The 25,905-nt window shown below is 47.4% G+C and overlaps 1 protein-coding gene across 1 annotated transcript in view; it reads left to right on the plus strand.

Annotated features, from left to right (window-relative positions):
• The first annotated feature begins 12,535 nt into the window (after nt 1-12,535).
• The window catches only part of CD99L2 (CD99 molecule like 2), a 131,033-nt gene continuing 117,663 nt past the window's right edge, over nt 12,536-25,905 (plus strand). The window contains exon 1 of the mRNA XM_017865525.1: nt 12,536-12,829. Coding sequence (XP_017721014.1) covers nt 12,763-12,829 — 67 coding nt within the window. The 5' untranslated portion in view covers nt 12,536-12,762. The remainder of the gene's footprint in view (nt 12,830-25,905) is intronic.

The raw sequence follows: 25,905 nt of genomic DNA on the forward strand, positions 1-25,905 counted from the left end.
GGCCCAAGAGAATTGAAAACATATGTTCACACAAAAACTTGTGCACAAATGTTTACAACAGCGTTATTCGCAACAGCACAAAACTGGAGATAACCCAAATGTCCATCAACCAATGAATGGAGACACAAAATGTGATATATTCATGCAGTGGGCTACTATTCAGTCATAAAAAGGAATGAAATGCTGCTCCAGGCTACATCAGGACAAACTTTGAAAACATGATGCTAAGTTGACTGGGTGTGGTGGCTCATGCCTGTAATCCCAGCACTTTGGGATGCGGAGAAGGTCAGATCACCTGAGGTCGGGAGTTCAAGACCAGCCTGGCCAACATGGTGAAACCCCATCTCTACTAAAAATATAGAAATTAGCCGGGCATGGTGGTGGGCTCCTATAATCCCAGATACTCAGAGGCTGAGGCAGGAGAATCTCTTGAACCTGGGAGGCAGACGTTGCAGTGAGCCGAGATCATGGCACTGCACTCCAGCCTGGGTGAGAACAGCAAGACTCTGTCTCAAAATAATAATAATTTTTAAAAAAGCATAGCCTTTCCAGTAGGGGTGAAGTAGTAGCTGATTGTGGTTTTGATTTGCACTTCCCTCATGATTAGTTATGTTGACCCTCATGTGCTTGTTGGCCATTTATGTCTTATTGGGAGAAATGTCTATTCCAGTCTTTTGTCCCTTTTTAAATTTTTTTGTAGAGACAGAGTCTCGCTATGTTGCCCAGGCTGGTCTTGAACTCCTGGCCTCAAGCAGTCCTCCCACCTTGGCCTCCCAAAGTGCTGAGATTACAGGTGTGAGCCACTGTGCCCAGCCTGTCCATTTTTTAATTGGAATTTTTCGTTGTTGAGTTATAGAAGTTCTTCATATTAATCCCTCATTAAATATATGATTTGCAAATATTTTCTCCCATTTTGTAGCTTGTTGCCTTTTCACTCTGTTGATAACATCCTTGATAGCACCCTCTTAAATTAAATTAAATTAAATTTTCATTTTTTAGAGATAAAAAATAAAAACAGGGTCTCGCAGCTGGGTGCAGTGGCTCACGCCTGTAATCCCAGCACTTTGGGAGGCCGAGGTGGGTGGATCACCTGAGGTCAGGAGTTCAGGACCAGCCTGACCAACATGGAGAAACCCCGTCTCTACTAAAATACAAAAGTAGCCGGGGTGGTGGCACATGCCTGTAATCCCAGCTACTCGGGAGGCTGAGGCAGGAGAATCGCTTGAACCCGGGAGGCGGAGGTTGTGGTGAGCCAAGATAGCGCCGTTGCACTCCAACCTGGGCAACAAGAGCGAAACTCCATCTGGAAAAAAAAAAAAAAAAAAGCAGGGTCTCGCTCTGTTGCCCAGGCTGGATTGCAGTGGTGCAATCGTGGCTCACTACAGCCTTGAATTCCTGGGCTCAGGCCATCCTCCCATCTCAGCCTCCTGAGTAGCTAGGAGATATGGTTTGGATGTTTGTTCCTTCCAAATCTCATGTTGAAATGTGATGCCCAATGTTGAAGGTGGGTCCTGGTGGGAGGTGATTTGATCATGGGGACAGATCCTCATAGATGACTTAGCACCATCCCCTTGGTGATAAATGAGTTCTTGCTCAGTTCACACAAAATCTGGTTGTTTAAAAGTCTGGTACCTCCCCCTCACCTCCTTCTCACCCTGTGATATGCCTGCTCCTGCTTTGCCTTATGCCATGACTGTAAGCTTCCTGAGGCCCTCAGAAGAAGCCAAGCAGATGTTGGTGCCATGCTTGTACAACCTGCAGAGCCATGAACCAATTAAAGTTCTTGTCTTTATAAATTACCCTGCCTCAGGTATTCCTTTATAGTAATACAAGAACAGCATAGTACACTGAGACTACAGGTGTGCACTGCAACACTCAACTAATTTTTAAAATTATTTTTAGGGATGGGGTCTCACTATGTTGTCCAGGCTCATCTTGAACTTCTGGCCTCAAGTAATCCTCCTGCCTCAGCCTCTTAAGTAGCTGGGATTACAGGCACAAGCCACCACACTTAACAATAGTATCTTTGATGTACACAAATTTTCAATTTTGATGAAATCCAATTTATCTATTTTTTTTCTTTTCTTGCTTGTACTTTTTTGGTGTCATATCCATAAGCTTGTTGTTAAATCCAATGTCATAAAGATTTTCCTCAATATTTGATTCTAAGAGTTTTATGGTTTTAGCTCTTAAGTTCAGGTCTTTGATCCATTTCGAATTCCATTTTGTATGCAGTGTAAGATAAGGTTCATGTGGGTTTTTTTTTACATCCTCTTTTTGTTTCTGTCTTATGAGAAGTAAGGGGATGAAATGATCCAGTACTAGGCATTGGTTCCAAAGTCACTAAAGAACTAGTTAAGGGGGGCACTGGTCTCATGGCATGAGAGTGGGCCTCAGCTTTTTCATTTGTAGGCTGGGAATAGTACTGCCCCCTGGAGTGGGTTGAATAATGTCCCCTAAAATTCATGTCCATCAGGAACCTCAGAATGTGACCTTATTAGGAGACAGGATCTTTGCTGATGTACTTAAAAATCTTGAAATGAGATCATACTTGATTTAGCGTGGTCCTGGTGACTTTATCAGAAGGCCAAGTGAAGACAGAGGCAGAGATTGGAGTGATGCAGCAACAAGGGTAGACATGCCAAGGATTGCCTGACAGCAGAAGCTGGAGGAGGCAGGGAAGGATTCTATCCTAGAGGAAGCATGGTCCTGGTGGCACTTTGATTTTGGACTTTCAGCCTCCAAAACTGTGAGAGAATAAATTTCTGTTGTTTTAAGCCTCTACATTTGTGGTAATTTGTTGCAGCAACCATAGGAAACTAATATACCCCCTCATGGAGTATTGAAATTATTATCATTATTATTTTTGAGACAGAGTCTCACTCCGTTGCCCAGGCTGGAGTGCAATGGTGCGATCTAGGCTCACTGCAACCTCTGCCTACCAGGTTCAAGCGATTCTCCTGCCTCAGCCTCCCAAGTAATTGGGATTCCAGGCGCCCACCACCATGCCTGGCTAATTTTTGTATCTTTAGTAGAGACAGGGTTTCACCATGTTGGTCAGGCTGGTCTCGAACTCCTGACCTCAGATGATCCACCCACCTCGGCTTCCCAAAGTACTGGGATTACAGGTGTGAGCCACTGCACCTGACCGAAGTATTGAAATTATTAAGTATGAGATTTGTCAAGTGTTTATCACAGTGTTGGGCACATTGCCCAGAGCTTCTCAGGTCTCACTCACAGCTGCCAACATCCATGACACAAAGCGGACCCAGCCATCACGTGCCAGTGTGCCCTCCCCAGCCCCACAAGTTCTCTGAGGTCTTGTTGGCTTAAACAGGTGCCTGGCACATCTGTCTCTCTACTAGAGAGAGTGGGGTTGACTGCACGTGAGTTTGAGCCTGGGGTTGGCCGCTGACTTGCCAGGTGACCTGGCTAAAGTCAGTTTCCTTCTCTGAATATTACTGCATCTGTAAGATTGTAGTAATGATAGAAATGGTGCCATCCTCCATGGGTTGCCAGGAGGACTTGACAAGGTAATGCAGATGACAGTGCTTGATACTGTGATCATCAGAGAACTTGGAACCTTAGAGATAGTCTTATCCAACCAACTCAGTTTGCAGAATTAAAAAAAACAAGGCCCATAGAGGAAGAGTGACTTGCCCACAGCCACGAAGTGATCTACTAATACCTCCCCTGCCCCACTGACATCCAAATGAGGGAGGGAAAGTGCCTCAACTGCTGAACACTGGAACCCACAGATCCACCCCCAGTAGTACTTCCCCAAGCTCCAGAGAGGCAGCCCTAGAAGAGAGTGGGTTTCCAGCAGTCAAGCTGAAGAAAGTATTTCAGGCAGTAGAGATTGATCAACCATGCCCACTGTTGCTGAAAGATCTAGTAACAAGAGGACCGAGAGTGGACAAAGGTAGGGGCCAGCAAACTTTTTCTGTAGAGGACTAGATAGTGAATATTCAGCTTTGAGGGCCATACAATCTGTTGCCTCTCCTCGACTCTGACCTGGTAGCACACAAGCAGTTATAGACAGTATGTAAATGAGTGGGTGTGGCTTTGTGCCAATAACACTCTTATGGAAACTGAAACCTTTTTTGTTTGTTTTGTTGATAAGGGTCTCACTCTGCTGTCCAGCCTGGAGTGTAGTGGTGTGATCGTGGCTCACTGCAGTCTTGACCTCCGGGGCTCAAGTCATTCTCCTGCCTCAGCCTCCCAAGTAGCTGGGACTACAGGTGCATGCCACCATGCCTGGCTAACTTTTTATTTTTTGTAGAGATGAGATCTTGCTATGTTGCCTAGGCTAGTGTGGAATTCCTGGGCTCAAGTGATCCTCCCACCTTGGCCTCTCAACTTAAATACTAAATAATGTCACATCATTTTCATGTGTCACAAAATATTCTTCGTTTTTCTTTTTCTCAACTATTCTTTGTTTAGGGATCACATGAAAACAGGCAGTGGACGGGACTTGGCCCACTGGCCTCAGTTTGTCCAACCATGGTCTCAGCTTTTAGATGGATAGAAATGCCTTATCCTATCCCAGGCCAAGTACATTGAAAACTTGGAGAGTAGGGCCCTGGCAAACATAGTTTTCAAAGCTTCCCTGATACCCAGCAATTAGTGTGTATACCCAAGAGAAATGAAAACACATGTCCAACAATAAGCTTGCATGTACATCCATGTTCATAGCAGCATTATTCACAATAGCCCCAAACTGGAAACAACCCAAATGTCTATCTACTGATGAATGCATAAACAAAATGTGGTATTATTATACAATTGAATAGTATTCAGCCATAAAAGACATGAAATTCTGATACATGGTAGAACATGAACGAGCCTCAGAAACATTACGCTCAGCGAAAGAAGCCAGACACAAAAGGCCACATAGTATATGGTTCCATTTATACAAAATGTCCACAATAGGCAAAATCAATAAAGACAGAAAGATTAGTGGTTGCCCAGGGCTGGAGGAGGATTAATGTGGAGTGACTGCTTAATGCGTCTGGGATTTCCTTTTGGGACGATGGGAATGTTATAGAACTAGATGGAGGTGATAGTTGCACAATATTGCAAATGTGGTAAATGCCACTAAATTGTACACTTTTAAAGGGTTAATTTTACGTTACATGAATTTTACCTCAATTTAAAGGGGGAAAAAAAAGCTTCCTCAAAGATTCTGTCATGCTGCTACAGTTGAGAAACAGGACCAGTGTGAGGAGACAGCAAATTGCAAAGCAAGTTGAACTCACATCTGGATTCAAAGCTCAGTGTTAAGGTGGACTCAGCATAGGATCTGCGAGGGTAGAAGGGATGGGTCCTGAGCCTCTCCTAGGCTGGGAACAGTATGTTCTTTTATGGCATGAGGGAAAAACTGGGGCCAGTCAGGTGAAGGAAGGAAGGGAAGTTATTCCAGACAGGTGGAATAGTGGGGTCAGGGAGGTGACGATTGGGGGTCGGGAGGCAGTGCAGAAGGGAAGCTGGAAAGAGTTAAGGAGTTATATAGGGAGGCAGGGGCCTGATCAGATCATGTGGGCTGTGCAGACCATGAATAGAAATTTGGATTTACTGTGAGTGAGATGGAAGGCCTGGGACATGAGACTGGAGGGTTTTAAGCAAGGGAGCAACATGATCTGATTTACTTTTTAAGAAGCTTCCTGTGGTTGCTGGCTAAAAAACTGGGCTGGAGGAGGCTGCTGTGCAGTTATTCAGGGCAGGGATGAGTGTACACATTCAAGACTTTAGGAGACAGAGTTCTCAGGATTTGGTAGCGGAGTGGGTGAGATCAGGGCAGGGGGGCAAATCTGCCTCCCAGGTTTGGGGCCCTAGCAACTGGGAGATTGGTGGTGCCATTTACTAAGACAGGGGAGCACTTGTGGGAGGAGCAGAGTGGTTTGGGGGCTGGCAATGGGCAGTTCTGTTTTGGACATCGTAATGTGTCTGCAAAAGTTATTTTTGAACAAAATGTTATTGCTGTTAATTGGATGCCGCATTCCACATTTGTGTTCCGAAACATTTTCCAGGAGGTTTCTTGGGCTGCTCCAATTACATGAAAAGACTTAATTCAAAGAGACCAAATGTTGGTTTCTGTGGTTTGAGTCACCTGAGTGCTTACTTAGGGGAGACTTCACTAGGTAAGTTAAATACAGCCCTATTCTGCATTTGGGAGGTAAATGTTAAGTCCTGTTCCTACAGAGGTCAGGATTTGGAGAAGAAAATACTGCCTCGGAAATATTACAGAGACATATGTTATTTCTTGCCAAGTGCTTATGCAAATTCCATATTAACTCGACTGAGCACTAGAAAGAAATTTACAGAGCAGTCTCTTACATTAGGAAAACATGCAGGTATAAGGTTTTGCCCTGCCTGACTTGACACGCACAGGCTTCCTGAAGATGGATGGGTGTTCTGCATTTAGATTTCCAAGGAAGAGGACGCCTTCCCATGATAATGAGCCTTGAAACGAAGTTGTGACCTACTGGCCTTCGGCATCGTCTTCTTTTCTTTTGGGATCATAGTCACCATGGCCATCATTGCCAATATCATCACCATCGTGTGGTTGTTGGCGGGTTAAGAAAACTCCTCAAACCACCAATGGGAATCCTAACAGGAATCAAAAAAGATGAGATGATTTGTTTCTCATTGAAATTTGTTGCATTACATTACAGAGGGCCCCCTTTGGGAGTGAGCAACTCTGCTGCATGTAAGATGGAGGGATTGGTGGTGGTGGTGGTGGTGGTGGTAGGGGGGTGTCACTCTGCAGAAACACGGCAATGGAAGATGACCCTGCTGTCTGTGAAGCCACTGCTCCTGACCCACCACACTGGGCTGTTTCTGGGACAAGCAGGCAGAGCAGAAGAGTCTCCATGCCACCTCACCCTTCCTCCTGAGCCCAGTCAAAGCATTCCCGGGACTTCTGCACTGCCTCCTCCCTCTCCTCCCCCACCCCTGTCTCTTCTCCACTCTCCCCAGCTTTTCACACTAATGGCTCCTGTCACCTAGAGCATCATTTTCTGGGTTCTGTACAACAGAGTCCTGAGACTCCATGGAGAAATGAAACCATGGAATGTCAACCTGATCTTATCACCCGGCAGCACCACCCCATCTCCAGTTAAAACTCCTGGGGGTTCATGGTTGCCTTTGAGTAGAATCCAATCTTCACCTGGTCTACAAGTCCTGTGTGACCTGGTTCCTCTCATTTCAGTGGTTCTCTCAGAACACGCTGCCGTCTGCAGGCCAAACCGTTACTTCTTTGAGTCAGCTCTACGCTGACCGTGCACTGGGAGAGGGGCCGTACCTCTGTGTTCTCATCACACTGTGTGCTCAACTCTTTAACCATCTGCATCAGACAGAATAATAATTGCCTATCATCTGTCTCCAGCCTTGGACTTTCTTTTCGTCTCAGCCCTGAGAATTGGGCCAGGCCTACACACCTAGCCCCTCTTTTCTATGACAATTGCTATCTCCACCACGTCCACACCAGGAATCCAAACTCCTCTCTCCAGCCCCACAGTCCCCAGCCTCTCTCCCTATATGATGCCAGTAGCACTCCTGTAGACCAGTTCCCTGTCGCTGCTGCTTCATGCTTAAAAGCCTTCAGTGGCTCCTCCTCTGTTCTCAGAACCAAATCTTTGCTCATTAGCATGGCATTCAAAGCCCTGCCTGTCCTTGCCATACTATCAAATCCAAGAGAGGAGAGAATAAGAAGGCTGTGGAGAGGCGGAGGAGACTAAGGGATAATGTGCTTACAACTCAAAAAGTATCAGAGGAAACATTGTTTTAGAAAGCATTTTTAGGGCTTCTGTTTACATATGGGGTGTGTTCCAAAAATGCCTATGTATCTGGGCCTGGGTGGGCTGAATATTGTTGGGATAGCCAGTGGTTCCCAGACTTGTGAATTTCACCAATGAGTAGATTTCTTAGGGTTGCCAACTTCTTTGCAAAGTAAGCATATTAAACAAAACACTACTATCTTTTCATGAAATAAAAGGACTTTTGTATACCAAAACAAGTTCATGATTTCAAGATAAAGGTCAATACTCTAGCCTTAAGGGGGGAAACTTGCCACGACAACCTCATTTTTTTTTTTTTTTTTTGCCTCCTGGGACTGGTGAAACTTGACTGTGAAGTCAGGCATTTGGGAAAATTGCTGTAGAGCCCGGTGCGCCCCTCCCTGCAGCCAGTCGGGGCTGTTTGCATGTCCATTGAGATGTAAGTGAGTCTTTGTCTCTTAATTGCCCCGCACGGTGGGGAGTGAGGTGGGAAGGGAGGGTGTGCTGTCCCTTTGTACCCAGCCAGGGCTCTCCAACAGGTTTGGTTAGAGGGATTAAATTCCAAGGCTGTGAGAGGGTAGAGGAAGCCCTGAGCACCAGCAGAGCTGCTTTGGGTCCCACAGCACAGAGGGTGACCTTGAGTTGGGGCAAAGCCTTTGTCCCTGCCCTCATTCCCATGTGGACTCCCTCTTGGCTCTGGCCCCTAAGGATCAGTGGCGGGGTGGATATTAAGGAAGGGGTGCTGTCAGCATGGCCAGTGGTGCTCACCTGATGGGCATCTTCAGCAGTGGTGGGGGTGGTGGCAAGGCCCTTCCACAGCTGATTTTGATCATGGGTGAGGGAGGCCACCCAGGGACTCAGCTGATTTGGAATTTATTATTATTTTGTACTTTTCTGTGCTCTACACATTCAGAGAACATTCTCTAGTAATGTATTACAGAAACAATTCCTGAAAGTATAGTCCTTGGGGAATTTGGAACACAGTCCCATGGATACCTAGCTGGCCCACATAATCCTATTTACCTGAGATTGGTGTAAACCCACCCAGCCCTATATGTGTGCCTCTCCTGTTCTCCCAGGCCACCCTGGTGGCTGTTTGTCCATGCCACACTTCTCTGCTTGGGCCACAGCTTGGGAAAGGTGGACATTTTTAGGAGAGAATCTTGTCAGGCCAAATGGTTTTCCAATTGGTGGCATTTTTCAGGGTATGAGAAGTTCAGGGAGGAACTCGGTGCAGCAAGAGGGTGGGAATAAGGAAGTGGTATGTAGATGAGGCAGGCTTGGGCAAGAGTGGGTCCCTGAACCCATGTGCATTGGTAGTGGGGAGTATATACGATGTGTGGGGGCAGGGAACACAGATAATGGCTTTGACAATTTTTTTAATAATTTTTTTTTCTCCTGGGAAATACACTTCCAAACTAAGTTGGGGAGGTGCTCCCAGATCATGGTTTTATTTTATTTTAATTTTTTTTTTGAGAAGGAGTCTCGCTCTGTCACCCAGGCTGGAGTGCAGTGGCCAGATCTCAGCTCACTGCAAACTCCGCCTCCCGAGTTTACGCCATTCTCCTGCCTCAGCCTCCCGAGTAGCTGGGACTACAGGCGCCCGCCACCTCGCCCGGCTAGTTTTTTGTATTTTTTTAGTAGAGACGGGGTTTCACCGTGTTAGCCAGGATGGTCTCGATCTCCTGACCTCGTGGTCCGCCCGCCTCGGCCTCCCAAAGTGCTGGGATTACAGGCTTGAGCCACCGCGCCCGGCCAGATCATGGTTTTTAAGTGTACAATTTCCTGTATGTAAATCAACTGCATGTTCAATTGCAATTCAGCAGGATAGCAGTACCTGACTGAGAGGCTCACTAAGTTCCCAGCAGGTCTTCAGTCTGGCAGGCAAATCAGCCCTCTCTGACTCACATTAACCTAACTTACAAGAGACTGAGAGACAGACCAGGACCAAGATAAGTTATTTTACAAAGGGAGAGGTATCTGGTAGGATAATCGATCTCAGACATTTGCAATATTTTGATTAAGGAAGAACTATTTGTGAGTATCTTTTGGCCACCATGATAAACATTGTCCTTTTCTTTTGGTTCTTATTCCTGTGTCAGAGCAGGTCATCTATGCTCATTTCACGCTTTAGAGGAGCACACTCTTAAGGTCCTGTATCATCACCTGCTAATGTTCATCGTTGTCATGGTTCAATCTGCTAGAAATGAGATCAGCAAACTTTTTCTGTAAAGGGTTAGACAGTAAATATTTTAGGCTTTGTGGGCCCTATGGTCTCTATCACAACTGTTCAACTCCACTGCGGTAGCACAAAAGCCACCATAGGGAATACAGAAATCAGTGGGCATGGCTGTGTTCTCATAAACTTCATGAAACCTGAAATTTGAATTTTCTATCACTTTCTTATTGTCTTAATTTAATTTAATGCATTGGTACTGGAAGGGGGAGGGCAGTGGGCGGGATAAGGGCGTGATAGGGGCGTCTCCATAGGTGCGGCCAGGTAAGTCTCGGTCTCTTCGGATTGACGTCACCTGGCGCATGCTCGGTTGATCTGCATCGTCCTGGGCGCGGGCTGCATTTTCCCGCGCGCGGGTAAGTTGGTGATGAAGAACCCGGAAACAACAGGTACTGCTCCATCTTGTTCACCTTCCTCCATTTTGTCCCTTCTCGCTCACCCAAACACTTATGTCATAACATTCTTTTGATTTTTTTCAACCATTTAAAAATGCAACTACTAATTTTAGCTGGAAGGCTGTACAAACAGCTGGGAATAGGATTTAGCCCATGGGGTGTAGTTTGAGAACTACTCTTGAGCTAGAAGATAGCTCAAGCTAGAAGATACAATGCATATGGCATTGTAGCACATTTAGCAGCTAGAGTTTCAGTTGCGTGTGACTGTCCACTGCATATTGATTGACATGGCCTCAAACTTAGAGGTTTCATGCTTCTCACCTCCTCAGTGTAGATGAGTGTGTATGCATCAGGGTTTACCCATCAGATCCTGAGACTCCTAAAGACCAGAAAATCTAGTGCCCTCCTGGTACAGATGGTACCACCAGGGCCTATGGAATGGCTCAGGGCACTTAGTAGCAAAGGTGGGGCATGCCCACAGCCTGGAATAGACAGTAACCTCCTGACCTCACAGTGGTCACTATTTCCTTAGTCGTTACTAGATTAACCAGTAATGGTCCCTGCCCTCTGTCACTGTGTGCAGGCTGTTCACTTTTCACCATCTTGTTTAATCCTTAGCACAACCTTGTTGGGTTTAGCCAGGATTTGTACCCGGTCTGGCTCTACAGCACATATTCTTAGCCATTCATCAGCTGGGGTTCCTAGTGGTACCCTCCCCCTTTGACACATGAGACTAGACCTGGCTAACTCCCCAGCTTCAAGGAACCTCCATTTTGCTGCTTTTCCCTCGTTAATTATTAGGTGATACATATGGCATTGTGAGGAATAAATATTAAGGGTAAAATGCCTGGAATATGCCATGGTATAGTCCATGTTCAATAACTACCAGCTATTTCTGTTAATTCTCCAGCTAGAATGGAATAATGTTCCATTCATAGAGTAATTAATGCCCCGAACCTGGGAAGATCCACTCCTTATATGCTGTTTTGTTTCTGCAGCCCTAAGATTCAGGGCAATGGATGTAAGCCACACGGGAGAGTTTGGCTTCAACTCAGGGAGACCCCAGACCCCACTGTTCCTTAGGGGTTGGTGGGAGTCACTGAGGGGGGTGCCTATGGCAGCAAAGGCTGGGTTGGGGGCACAGGAAAGCTGCCTAATGGATATTGAGGGGAGGTGGTAGTAGCCGCCCTCTAAGGAGGATGTGGCCCTGGGCAGCCCGTGCCGCATAATGGCAGGGACAGGCTCACGCCGCCACTCCGGAGAGTAGCAGCGCTTCCTCTTTGTCTTGGAGAGCCGGTTGCAGCTGGGGGCATTTCTAGGGAGCGTTCCCACGAACTGAGGCAGCCGGCGTTTTGCTGGTCGGCACAGTATCGGAATCTGATTTCTTAGGGTCTGGAAGACGGACTCCGTTTGCGGGGGTTCATGGGAAAGGACTGCAGCGCGTTTGTCGGTCATTAAGCACGTTTTTCAGATCGACTCTGCAGATATGAACTTGCACTTTCAGCGCATTCATCACAGCCTCGGGAGAGCTGACCCAGTCCCTACCCCTAGTCTCCCGGGCCCGCGGCGCTTCGGCTCCGGGACGCCCCCCACCCTCCCTTCTCGCCCACCTGGGCGCCCCCGTCCTCGTTTCCTCGAGACGTGTCACTGTTTATCTACCGCAGCCAGTCACGAAAACGGTCCTTTTCTTCAGTCTCCGGTCAGGGTTCCACTATGGCCTCCTGCAGGGAACGGCGGGTGGGGACAGAGTGCGGGGCTCCATGCTGGACGGTGTCTGGAGGGGCCCCGAGGGAACAACCCTTCACCGGGAGAACACCAAGGCCAGAAGGGGAAGAGCCCTGCTCAAGGTCACCCGGGAGGAAATCGGTGCCCACCGGCGCTGCCGCCTCCTGCTCTCCGGCACTGGTGACTCACTGCTCCAGGTCTGCGGGGCCACCTCCGAGACTTCGGTCTCGAGGACCGGGGTGGGACAGGGTCTGCGGACCGCGCGCTGCCGCTGGGCCCAGCCCAACCCAACCCAACCCAACCCAACCCAACCCAAAACCAGAAGTTCCCCACCACCTGGAGCCGGGGCCACGCCCTCGCCCGGAGCCCCGCCTCCAGACCCCGGCCCCGCCCCCGATAGTGCAGCCTCGCCCCGCCCCCCCGACCTAACCCCAGCCGGGGCGCCCTCAGGCGCCGGCTCTCTAGCGCGCCCGACCTCCACTCTCCCGGGGCCGCGCCGCGCGCGCGCCGGCTTTGGGCGGGACCCTGCAGAGGCGGCGGGGCTCCTCCTCCCGCTGCTCCTCGGCCTCCCCTTCGGGCGCTCTCGCGCTAACTGTGCTCCTCCGGGGCCCTCCGCCTGCTCCCAGCCATGGTGGCCTGGCGCTCAGCGTTCCTTGTCTGCCTCGCTTTCTCCTTGGCCACCCTGGTCCAGAGAGGTAAGGCGGGCGGGGGGCGCGCGGGGTCCCCGCCCTGTGGGCCCAGGGGTCGCTCTGCGCATGAGCGGCACGGTCCCCGCCTTGCGGGCCTGCGGTGGCTGCCACCGGCTGGCCCGGCTGTCCGAGGCGGAGCGGCGGGGGTCTGAGTCCCGGGCCCGTGGGGGTTGACTCCGCCGCGGTCGGAGTAGCCGGAGAGGTGGGCTGACGCTGGACTGGAAACAGCGGATGGGCCCCCTAAAATCCTGAACGAGCAGGTGTCACTGGTGACAACAGCTGTCTCCAGGAGTTTACCTTTGAGAAAACCTTAAAGAGAGCAGTCATTTTCGAAATTTGCTGCGAGGTCACCGACAGCGGAAGCACCTAGGTGGATTCCTAGCTCCTTTTGTCGGGATCACAGCGGGCATGGGGTGTGGGGGTGGGTCAGCGAGGTGTAGGTCTAACCAGCTCTCTAGGTGCTTCTGCCGTCCGCTTCAGTTTTTGAGACTTTGGTCATGTTTTGCCAAGGAACAGGAGAGAGAAATCCTGCTGAATCAAGGAAGCACGTTTCTTAGACCCTTTGCTGCTCAAAATGTGGTCCAGGGCCCAGCCGCATAGGCATCACCTGGGAGCTTGTAAGAACTGCAGCATCTCACGCCCCGCCCCCGACCTACTGAGTCTGATTCTGCATTTCAACTAGATCCGTGGGTAATTCTCTGGCACATTCAAGTTTGAGAAGCATCTTATTAGAATAAATGCAGTCTGTGGTTAAAAATAGGGTCTTAAACATGTACCAACAGAATCTTCTTACACTTATTTATATCCTATGTCCCCATCAGAAAAAGGGATTAAGGGAAACACTGTAATTGAACATGAATTATGCTCCGAGCTTCCTGACAATAGAAGTGAACCCAGCTGGCGGAAAATATATGAGCTCAGGACACACACACACACACACACACACACACACACACACACACACACTTTGTCCTAGTACTGAGTTCTAGTAAGATTTATGTCACATAAAGGAACACTGGAAAACAGTGGATGGTACTAGCCAAGCCACTTTTGCAAAAGATGCAGAAATGTTTTTCATGTGGGCAACCCACCTGGAGTTGATTCACGAAGAGCCACTTAACATTCTACAGAGGTGCCAGGCTCTGTTCTAGGAACTGATGATGCGGTAGTGAACAAAACTGACATTGTCTTCATAGAGCTTACGTCCTGGTCCGGGCAGAAAACAAGCCCAGCATCGAAATCTAGATATATTGTCAGTGCTATGGAGAAAAATAAAGGAAGTTATAGGGGTAAAGAGTTGTTGAATTTTCTTTTTCATTTTCCCTTTAGGATAAAATTTTTATTTTGTTTACAATGCATTTGTGGGAAAAAGTATGATCATTTGATTGACTTGCATCTAATGACATGGAAATCTTGAAAGTGGAAGCACAAAAAAAGTTAGAAAAATGATACTCCCTTCAAAGCTGTCTTCTGAAAGTCTTCAACATTCTGTGCACATTGAGAAGGTGGGGAATAGAAATGATTGGGTCTTGCCGGCACGGTGGCTCAAGCCTGTAATCCCAGCACTTTGGGAGGCCGAGGTGGGTGGATCATGAGGTCGGGAGATCAAGACCATCCTGGCTAACACGGTGAAACTCTGTCTCTACTAAAAATACAAAAAATTAGCCAGGCGTGTTGGCGGGCACCTGTAGNTGCATCTAAGGACATGGAAATCTTGAAAGTGGAAGCACAAAAAAAGTTAGAAAATGATACTCCCTTCAAAGCTGTCTTCTGAAAGTCTTCAACATTCTGTGCACATTGAGAAGGTGGGGAATAGAAATGATTGGGTCTTGCCGGCACGGTGGCTCAAGCCTGTAATCCCAGCACTTTGGGAGGCCGAGGTGGGTGGATCATGAGGTCGGGAGATCAAGACCATCCTGGCTAACACGGTGAAACGCTGTCTCTACTAAAAATACAAAAAATTAGCCAGGCGTGTTGGCGGGCACCTGTAGTCCCAGCTACTCGGGAGGCTGAGGCAGGAGAATGGCATGAACCCGGGAGGCGGAGCTTGCAGTGATCTGCAATTGCGCCACTGCACTCCAGCCTGGGCGACACAGCAAGACTCCGTCTCAAAAAAAAAAAAGAAAAAAAGAAAAAAAGATTGGGTCTCAGATTTGCACGTTACAATTGTTGATTTAAGAGGTGGAGAGGAGACAGAACCAATACATCTGTTTTACAGATGAGGAAACAGAGGTACAGAGAGATGAAGTAACTTGCTTTAGGTCACACAGCAATTGCCAGAATTATGATTTGATGCAAGGTTTGTCCGACTGCACAGTCACTGCCTTTAAGCCCTAGGCATATGCCCTTGCACCTGGAGGTACCCCACTTCGACCACTTAGGGACTATGGGAAAATGAGTTCCCCGAATTTGTTTGCTCATCCATATGATGCCTGACAATCACAAAGGTGTTTTGAGGGGACCAGGCTTAGATCTGCAGCCTTGCTACCAGCTACCACTCCATCTCCTGAGTGCTTCCTGTGTGCCAGGCACTTCACATATATTGCTTTAAATTGCCTCGACCATTTTGCAGACTAGATATTATCATTGGCTTTCAGATGAGGGGACCCTGGTCACATAGTTCAGAAGACATAGAGCCAGGATTCAACCCAGATAAGACTGCTACCCAGCGATCTTTTATTGTTTAAATTAAAAAACCCAAAACAGAATAAGCTTTGGTTTCAAGATAAGGGCCCAGTTTTCTGGATTTTTTTTTTTTTGTGAGATGGAGTCTCGCTCTGTTGCCCAGGCTAGAGTGCAGTGGCGCGATCTCGGCTCACTGCAAGCTCCGCTTCCCGGGTTCACTCCATTCTCTTGCCTCAACCTCCCAAGTAGCTGGGACTACAGGTGCCCACCACCACACCCAGCTAATTTTTTGTATTTTTAGTAGAGACGGGGTTTCACCGTGTTAGTCAGGATGGTCTCTATCTCCTGACCTCATGATCCACCTGCCTTGGCCTCCCAAAGTGCTGGGATTACAGGTGTGAGCCACCGCGCCTGGCCAACAGTTTTCTGGATCTTTTGTCCAAAATAAGATAATATGATTTTGCATTGGCGGTCTTCTCCGGGATCCTGGTAGTCTCAGAGCTGCTGCATCAAAATGACAAACACAAAGCGAGTGCCTCAGGCACCAGTTGACTCTCCTTGAGCCCTGGAGTGGCGTTTTGTGTAGGCCTGCTGAGAGCCACTTTATTCTTGGTCCTGGTCTTCAGTAGTGGGATGTGGCTGAGAAATGCTGGCAGACCTCAGAAAGCATGCAGAAGCAGCTCTTCATAATCTGAGAAATCCTTCCAGGCTCTAGCAAGTAGCAAGTAGAGGCTGACTTTAGGCTCCCAGGGGTTTAAAGGGCGATTAACAAGTTATATTTGTTCTAATTACAGAGGGCTTTTCAGTCTGCTGTGTATTTTACCAGTTCCAAAAAGTCCTCTGAGGACAGATATGCTGCCTGTATGTGCCTCCAGAAATGGGAAGCTGTTCTTTTGAGCAGCAGGGAGAAGACTGTCAGTGATGTGGACGGGTAGTAATCTTAACAAGAGCTTCATTTCTGGAACACCTATAGGCCAGGCTCTCAGTGCCTCGCCGCATTACCCTGACCTGTGGCACTGTGACCCATATCACCTCCTGATGTCCATAGTGGCCCTTTTACATAGAGTCTTAAAGGCAACTTGTTGGTAACCCACTTCTCAGATGAAAAATATGGGGCCAGAGAGGTTTAGGAACTTAATCAAGATAATGCTTAGCTGAATTGGATTTGAACTCAGGTTTATCTGCATAACCAGAGCAGAAGACATGAACACAGATACCTTCAGGGATCAGGCAGGTAATAGGAATGTGAGAAGTGGTCAAGAATAAGCATGATGGAGGGGCTGAGCACAGTGGCTCATGCCTGTAATCTCAGCACTTTGGGAGGCTGAGTTGGCCAGATTACTTGAGCTCAGGAGTTGGAGACCAGCCTGGGTAACATAACAAGAGCCCCATCTCTACAAAAAATACAAAAATTAGCCAGGCGTGGTGGCGTGTGCCTGTAGTCCCAGCTACTCGGAGGGCTGAGGATTGCTTGAGCCTGGGAGGCAGAGGTTGCAATGAGCCAAGATCGTACCATTGCGCTTCAGCCTGGGTGACAGAGTGAGACCCTGTCTCAAACGAAACAAAACAAACACACACATACAAAACAAAAGAATAAAAGAATAAACGTAATGAGCATGTTGGCAAGCCACCAAGTGCCTGCTCCCTTAAAGACAGGTCCAGCTTACACATGGAGTATAGGCTTTAAAGCACACCTGCCCAGTGCTGCTGTGACTCTGTCCCATGCGCCTAACTGCTCAGTGCTACGGTTCCTCATCTGTGAAATAGGGATAACAACACTATCTACCTCATGGGGTGGTTATTAGGATTAAATGAGTAGAAACGTATAAAGCATTTAGCACAGCACCTGGCTCCAAGTGAGCAAGACATTCCAAGCCACATTTTACAAATAAGTGAAGGAAACCTTGAAAGGCATCATTTATACAAAATGTCCAGAGTTGGCAAATCCGTAGAGACAGAAAGTAGATTAGTGGTTGCCAGCAGCTGGGATGAAGGGGGATGGGGAGTGTGTGCTTAATGGGCAAGGGGTTTCTGTTTGGGATGATGACAATGTTCTGGAACTAGATAGAGGTTATGATTGCAAAATATGTGAATGTACTAAAAACCATGAATTGTACACTTTAAAAGGCTGAATTGTGGCCGGGCGCAGTGGCTCATGCCTGTAATCCCAGCTTGTTGGGAGGCTGAGGCGGGTGGATCAACTGAGGTCAGGAGTTCAATACCAGCCTGGCCAACATGGCAAAACCCCATCTCTACTGAAAATACAAAAATTAGCCAGGCATGGTGGTACATGCCTGTAGTCCCAGCTACTTGGGAGGCTAAAGCATGAGAATTGCTTGAATCTGGGAGGCAGAGGCTGCAGTGAGCTGACATCATGCCACTGTACTCCAGTCTGGGCGACAGAGCGAGATTCTGTCTCAAAACAAAACAAAAAAGGGCTGAGTTGTATAGGAACTATATTTTCAGTTAAAAATTCACTGGGTATTGACTTGTACACTTTAAAAGGGTGAATTGTATAGGAATTACATTGCCATTTGAAAAAATTCACTGTATAATCCAAGCAGAATAAGTGTGAGAAGTGGCAACATGTTACCCCTGGGTTGGGGTTGTTTTCTTTTCTTTTTTTTTTTTTGAGACGGAGTCTTGCTCTGTCGCCTGGGCTGGAGTGCAGTGGCCGGATCTCAGCTCACTGCAAGCTCCGCCTCCCGGGTTTACGCCATTCTCCTGCCTCAGCCTCCGGAGTAGCTGGGACTACAGGCACCCGCCACCTCGCCCGGCTAGTTTTTTGTATTTTAGTAGAGACGGGGTTTCATCGTGTTAGCCAGGATGGTCTCGATCTCCTGACCTCGTGATCCGCCCGTCTCGGCCTCCCAGAGTGCTGGGATTACAGGCTTGAGCCACCGCGCCCGGCCTGGGGTTGTTTTCAAGGTCCTAGAGCTTGGTTCGGGGGGCATAAGAGCAAAGTGGGCCCCATGTGCTGGCAGTGCTGAGATGCCAGGCTGAGATCCAGGTAGAAGCCTCATGGGCTGACTTAGGGTATTGGACTGAGCCAGATGGGCCACAAAGGCATCTGCAGGGTTGGCCCAGAGATGCTTAACCCTGCCTGCCCGAGTTCAGGAATGGTCCATGCAACAGTGGCATGATGGGGAGAGGGGAACTTCCCTTTCCTACATGGCTCCAGGGTCACCATTATGGGTGCTAGTCAGTTGCTGCACTGGTCTGGCAGAAGGTCTGGGGACTCTGCCTGTTAGTCTTACCTGCTTTGACTGGTTTTCAGTCTTTTCCTTGCTGTCACAGGTCACATCTCTATCCCTTGCATTACTTTGGACACAGGGTATCTCAAATGTGTTGTTTGTTTCTTTGTTTTTTTGAGATGGAGTCTTGCTCTGTCGCCCAGGCTGGAGTGCAATAATGCGATCTCACCGCAACCTCCACCTCCCAGGTGCAAGAGATTCTCCTGCCTCAGCCTGCTGAGTAGCTGGGATTACAGGAGCCCGCCACCACACCCGGCTAATTTTTTTGTACTTTTAGTAGAGACGGGGTTTTGCCATGTTGCCCAGGCTGGTCTCAAACTCCTGACCTCAGGTGTTCCACCTGCCTTGGCCTTCCAAAGTGCTGAGATTACAGGCGTGAACCACCACGCCCAGCCCGTGTTTTTAAACACGTGCACAGAAACTATCCAGGAATCAGCATCAGTAGGCATTGAGGAAGGGCATGAAGTTGCCTTCAGTGGAGATGATGCTGATTAGGCCCATTTTGGCTGCTCAGAAGGGAGTGTTGGGAGGAGCTGGGTTTCATTCTTGTGCATTCAGGAAAGATACCTTCCAGATACATCGATTTTCCTGTTCTGTTCTTTTCCCCACCTGGTGTTTCGCTTTTCTGCTGTGTATTCACTCTTAGGTGTTTTTTTTTTTTTCGTCGAGATGGAGTTTCAGTCTTGTTGCCCAGGCTGGAGTGCCATGGCGCGATATTGGCTCACTGCAACCTCTGCCTCCTGGATTCAAGCAGTTCTCCTGCCTCAGCCTCCCAAGTAGCTGGAACTACAGGCATGCGCCACTACACCCGGCTAATTTTGTATTTTTAGTGGAGACAGGGTTTCTCCATGTTGGTCAGGCTGGTCTCAAACTCCCGACCTCAGGTGATCCGCCTGCCTCAGCCTCCCAAAGTGCTGGGATTACAGGTGTGAGCCACCACGCCTGGCTCACTCTTAGGTTTTGTACTTTACACGTTATTCCTCTTCTGCTCTTGGGTGCCTGGGAGGACTGGCTCAAGGGGTTCCTGTCCCCCAATCCAGACTGGGCCCTCCCTGAGGCTAGGTCCACTGACTGGTGAATGTTGGTTTGCATGTAAAAGCTTCACTTCATCATAGACACCTATCAAGAATGGGCCAGAAAATCTTTCACGTAGGCACATCTTCTACATGGAGTGGGGTGGGAAGCTGCAGTAGAAAGAATAGTAATGAGCCCCCAAAGATGTCCACATCCTGATCTCTGGAACCTGTGAGTATGTTAGGCTCCATGGCAAGGGAAATTCAGTAAGGTAGCAGATGGAATTCAGGCTGCCAATCAGCTGACCTTAAAATAATATTAGCCTGGATTATCCAGGTGGGCCCAATGTAATCACCTGGGTCCTTTAAATACAGAAGAGGGAGGTAGAAGAGGCGGGGATTAGAGCCATGTCATATGCGAAGGACTCGCCCCGCCATTGCTAGCTCTGAAGATGGAGCAAGGGGCCAGGAAGGAGCCAAGGACCGCACAGCCTCTAGAAGCTGGAAAAGACAGGGAACAGATTTTTCTCTGAAGTCTCCAGAAGGAACACAGCCCTGCCCACACCTTGAGTTTAGCCCATGAGACCTGGGTTGGACTTTTATCTCTAAAACTGAGACAATAAATGTGTATTGTTTTAAACTGTTGAATACAGTATATTTTGTTATAACTAAAACAGGATGCTAATAAGAAGCTAAGAGTTAGATACTAGCATCCTCTTCCTTCTTTGGAAAACTAGTATGTGATGTTTCCTTACATTGTTTCAGTTTTACCATTTTTAAATCAATCCCTAGAATGCTCTAAGTTCAGTATTTTAAAATAAATGTGCAGAAAATTGGGTTGTAGTGATGTTTTTGGTGCAGCAATGACTGTTTAGAAGCATCTCTGAGGACCCAGGAAGGTAGCTGGATTTCTGGTGTTTGCATTTGATTCCAAACTGCTTTACAAGGAGATGGGAGTCTGTACTTCTGCTTTGGAGCGTGGCCCATGCTGCAGGTCACCTGCAGTGGGGGTCACTGGCTGTCTCCAGAGGCCTTTCCCACCCTTCTCCTCCAGTCCTGATGGCCGCACTTGAAGCAGAATGCAGCCTGGGGCCAGCAGACAGAGGGTTTCTGATTTGTGCAGGCCACACTTGCCCCTTCGCTGAGGAGGAGGAGGAGTGTGCTGCCGGCCCGCCTTTCTCCTGGCCGCCCTTACCAGTGCTGTGGCTTCAGCTAATTGTGTCGATTCCCTGTCTCTCAAGTTGGGGATAGGAGTCGGGGTGTGGGGAGAGGACCAGACAGGAATGGGTGCACCTGAATCCCCCACTCCCGCTTCAACCAGTGTTGTTTTTTGTTTGTTGGTTTGTTTCTTGAAAGCAAGTTTATTTTTATTTTATTTACTTATATTATTATTTTTTTTGAGACGGAGTTTTGCTCTTGTCGCCCAGGCTGGAGTGCAGTGGCACAATCTCGGCTCACTGCAACCTCTGCCTCCCGGGTTCAAGTGATTCTCCTGCCTCAGCCTCCTGAGGAGCTGGGATTATAGGCGCCCGCCACCTCGCCCAGCTAATTTTTGTATTTTTAGTAGAGATGGGATTTCACCATGTTGGCCAGGCTGGTCTTGAACTCCTGACCTCAGGTGATCCACCTGCCATGGCCTCACAAAGTGCTGGGATTACAGGCGTGAGCCACCGTGCCCAGCCTGAAAGCAAGTTTAAAAGAATGAAAGAATAGCTACTCCATAGGCAGAACAACTCCACTTCAACCAGTTTTGAGCTTTGTTTTTATTAGTTTTCTACCTTGGGCTTCTCACAAGATGTCAGAATGTTCTGCTGCTTTACAGCAGAAGTATCTTTGAAAACTGCTGTAGTTGAATCCTACAGATACAACACCCCTGTTCAGTGAACATCTGTGTAGAGGACAGGCTAGAAAACATCTAGCTGTCATTGTTAGGTGGTTGTATTTGGGATTATTTTCTAAATTAGAGGTGATACTCTCCACAGGAAGTATTACTGCAGTGTGGAATTTATTTCCACCAAAATAGTGCCCAGGGCACAGCCTGGGCTCATTTTGACATTCTACTTTTTCTTTTTTTTGTTTTTTTATTGCTGCTTCAGCTAGCCTGGGATGGTATAACTATATTCAGTATTTCTTTCAGCCTAAGGGCAATGTGGGGGAAAAAAAATCTGAGATGTGAATGGCACTTGAGATACTAAGGAAACCCATGGGCTAACCCCAAGGAGGCCAGAGGACAAAGAAGCCCTTTAATGAAGCTCATACCACTCAGTGGCCTGGGGCACAGAGAGTGGATCTGAAGGGCAGATGGCAGGCGGCAGGCCTCATCCTGAATGAGCAGCCAGGACCCATGTGGGGGCACTGTGGGTAAAACAGAGCAGGGTAAAACATGCACCTGCCCTCAAGGAGATTAAAGTCCAGACAGACCTGGAAGCAACTATACATAGTCACATGTATCTTAAAAGACACACAAGGATTCCATTGTTGCTGTAGTGCTATCTGCCAAGAAGACACTTGCCCCCTTTCTCCCAGGTTGAAAGCTGTTGCTGTCGCCTATTGCCGCATAATGAACCTCCACACATTAGTGGCTTGAAACAACTGTTTTACTATGCTCTTAGACTCCATAGGTTGGGAATTAGGATAATGCAGCAAGGCTGGCTGTCTCTGCTCTACTGTATCTAGGACCTCAGCTAGGAGGACTCAAATGGCTGGGGGCTAGAGTCATTTGGAGGTTTTTTTTCACTCACATGTCATAAAGGATGGGCTTAGCTGGGGTTGTCCACTGGAACACCCACACGTGGCCTCTCTGATTTGAGCTTCCTTATAGCAAGGAAACTGTATTTGAACTTCTTACATAGCCCCTTTACGTTCTAAGCGTGAGTATTCCAGTAGACAAAGTAGAAGACAGATGGGCCTTTTAAAAAAAAAACCTTTTAAAAACTGTGGTAAAATACACATAACATTTACCATTTTAACCATTTTAAAGCACACAGTTCAGTGGCATTAAATACATTTTTTGTGTGTGTGATCATCACCATTCCCCCTCCCCTAACCCCTGGCGCCCACTCATCTGCTTCCTATCTGGATTTGCCTATTCTGGACATTTCATAGCAACGGAATCAGATAATATTTGTCTTTTTGAGATTGGCTTGTTTCACTTAGCATGATGTTTTCTGGGTTCCTCCCTGTTGCAGCGTGGATCAGTACTCCATTTCTTCTTATTCAACTTACGGTTGAATAGTATTCTATTGTACGGGTAGACCGTGTTTTGCTTGTCCAGCCATCAGCTGATGGACGTTTGGGTTGTTTCCACCCTTTGGCTGTTGTGAGTAGTGCTGCTGTGGACATTCGTGTACAAGTCTTTGTTTGAGCAGCTGTTTTCAATTCTTTGGGATATATGCCTAGATCATGGTCTTTTATGATTTGGCCTCAGAAGTCACTAGCATGACTTTCATTGAATTCTATAGGTTATGAGTCAGTTGAGGGTAGTCTAGATTCAAAGTGAGAACATATATCCTACCTCTTAAGGGAAGAGTGCCAAATAATTCTTAGCCATCATTTGAAACTGCCACACAAATCTCAGATTTTTGGGTCCTGCTGAAATATTGCTCCCTCTCTGGAGCATATCCCAGTTCTCCTAGTTGGGAGTAACTGCTTGTAGCTCTATTGTGATGGCAACTTCTCTCACCTCTCTAGTTCTTCATGAAATAATCACCATGAGGTATATTTGTTAGGTATATATATAGCCAGTTAGTAGCCTGGCTCCGTGTGTGCCTCTTCATTTTCTGTTCCTTCCCGTGATGCCATGCTGCTGTTGTCAGCAGTCGGGTTCTCTCTCTGAGTGGGGGATGGATCAGCTGATTCTGAGAGCCCTTCAGCACTGATGTTCTGTGGGCTCCAAGTGCTCTTATTTGTACAGGCTTTCTCCATGAGGGAGGCCTCCTTCTGACAGCACAGTGCCTGCTGTGTAGCCTTGGAGGAGCTTGCTGAGTGTAGGTCTCGAGGAGTTTGGATTAACTCTCAAGGTGGGGCAGCCTGGGGATTTGCCCTTCTTCACCTTGAAGAAGAGTCCCTGAGGGCTGAGTTTTTTTGTTTTTTTGTTTTGTTTTGTTTTGGAAACGGAGTTTCGCTCTTGTCGCCCAGGCTGAAGTGCAGTGGCGCACTCTCAGCTCACTGCAACCTCTGCCTCCTGGGCTCAAGGGATTCTCCTGCCTCAGCCTCCTGAATAGCTGCGATTACAGGCATGCGCCACCATGCCTGGCTAATTTTTGTATTAATAGTAGAGACATGGTTTCACCATATTGGCCAGGCTGATCTACAACTCCTGACCTCAGTTGATCCACCTGCCTTGGCCTTCCAAAGTGCTGGGATCACAGGCATGAGCCACCACACCTGGCATGTTTTTTTTTTTTTTTTTTTTTTTTTTTTGAAACAGGTTCTCACTCTGTCACCTAAGCTAGAGTACAGTTGCACCATCATGGGTCAATGCCACCCCAACCCTTAGGCTCAGGGGATCCTCCCACCTCAGCCTCCCATGTAGCTGGGACCGCAAACATGTGATACCATGCCCAACTAATTTTTTTATTTATTTGTAGAGACAGAATCTCAAACTCCTGGGCTCAGGTGATCCTCCCGCCTCACCTCCCAAAGTGTTGGGATTACAGGTGTGAGCCGTGGCGCCTGGCCTGAGTACTCTCCTAGATAGAGACTACTGAGCAGAGTTTCTCAACCATGGCACTGTTGACCTTTGGACCAGATAATTTTTCTGCAAGGGATGAGGTGGGTGGGTGTCCTTGTGTTGGAGGATGTTTAGCAGCATCCTTGGCTTGCCCACTAGATGCGGGTAGTACTCCCCTCCCTAGTCTTGTCAACCAAAAATAACTCCAGACATTGCCCAGAGTCCCTTAGGGAGTGGGGGGTGGTGAATCACCCCTTGTTGAGAACCACGACTGTAAAGACAGATACAACCATGCCTTGCTTAACAATGGAGAGACATTCTGAGAAATGTCATGTGATCTCATTGTGTGAACGTCATGGAGTGTACTCACATAAGCATAGATGGTATAGCCTACTACATGCCCCTAGGCTACAAACCTGTGCAGCCATGTGACTGTACTGAATACTGTAGGCAGTTGTAATACAAAGGCAAGCATTCATGCATCTAAACATAGAAAAGGTAGTGTGTTGTGCTAACATGTTATGATGGCTACCATGTCACTAAGCGATAAGAATAACTGGGAATTTGGGGCCCCAGTTATAATCTTATGGGACCACTATCGTATATGCAGCCCATCATTTGACTGAAATATATTGCTATGTGGCCCCATGACTATATATTCTTTGTAATATCGCTCTGTTTTCAGTATTCTTCATGAGTCACTAAAGTTTTCTGCCATCATCACATTGCCCAGGACAGACATGTTGGAATAAATCAGATCACAGCCAGTCTTGCACATTGGTATCAGCTCAGACAGTTCTGTTTTTTTCTTTCTTCTCTACAGGGCAAGTTCTAAGCTCAGGCAACTCTAGAAACATACCTTAGACTCCTTGATGAGCTTTCAGGTCACCCTAGTGAGACCATATGCATCACCAATTTGTGTAGTTAGTTATTTTCTGCATAGACTTCCACAGATGGCTCATCTCATCTCTTTTATGTTCACCCTTATTAGTTTCCATTTTAGATGGCGACCTTGTCTTTTTAATGCATTTAATGATTTTCTGCGAACCAGTGAAAAAGAATAAACAGCAAAATGAGCCAAAGATTTGACCAGGCAATTCATGTAGGTAGAAATCAAATTGGACAATAAACATATAAAAAGATGATCAGCTTCATTAGTAATCGGAGAGATGCAAATTAAACTATAATAAGATAACATTACATACCCTCCGGTAGGCTAAAAATTGTAATAAAGTCTGACATACCAAATGTGTACACAGTTACAAGAGTAATACGTACTCTTTGTAGTAAACATGGGAAATGTGGAGAAGTGTAGAAAAAACACAAACCTCGTTACCCAGGGATAACCACTATTAGCATGTTAGAATACAGTATGTCAATAATTTTTTCTATGTTGAAATATGTATTTCACATTATTGGCATCAAACTGTATATAGTTTTCACCAGTATTGTGAAATATAACAGATATAGAAAAACATGCAAAGCCTATATGTACAGTTAACTTTTTTTTTTTTTTTT

The sequence above is a fragment of the Rhinopithecus bieti genome, unplaced genomic scaffold (genome assembly GCF_001698545.2).
Source record: "Rhinopithecus bieti isolate Rb0 unplaced genomic scaffold, ASM169854v2 scaffold_80089, whole genome shotgun sequence".
Classification (NCBI taxonomy): domain Eukaryota; kingdom Metazoa; phylum Chordata; class Mammalia; order Primates; family Cercopithecidae; genus Rhinopithecus; species Rhinopithecus bieti.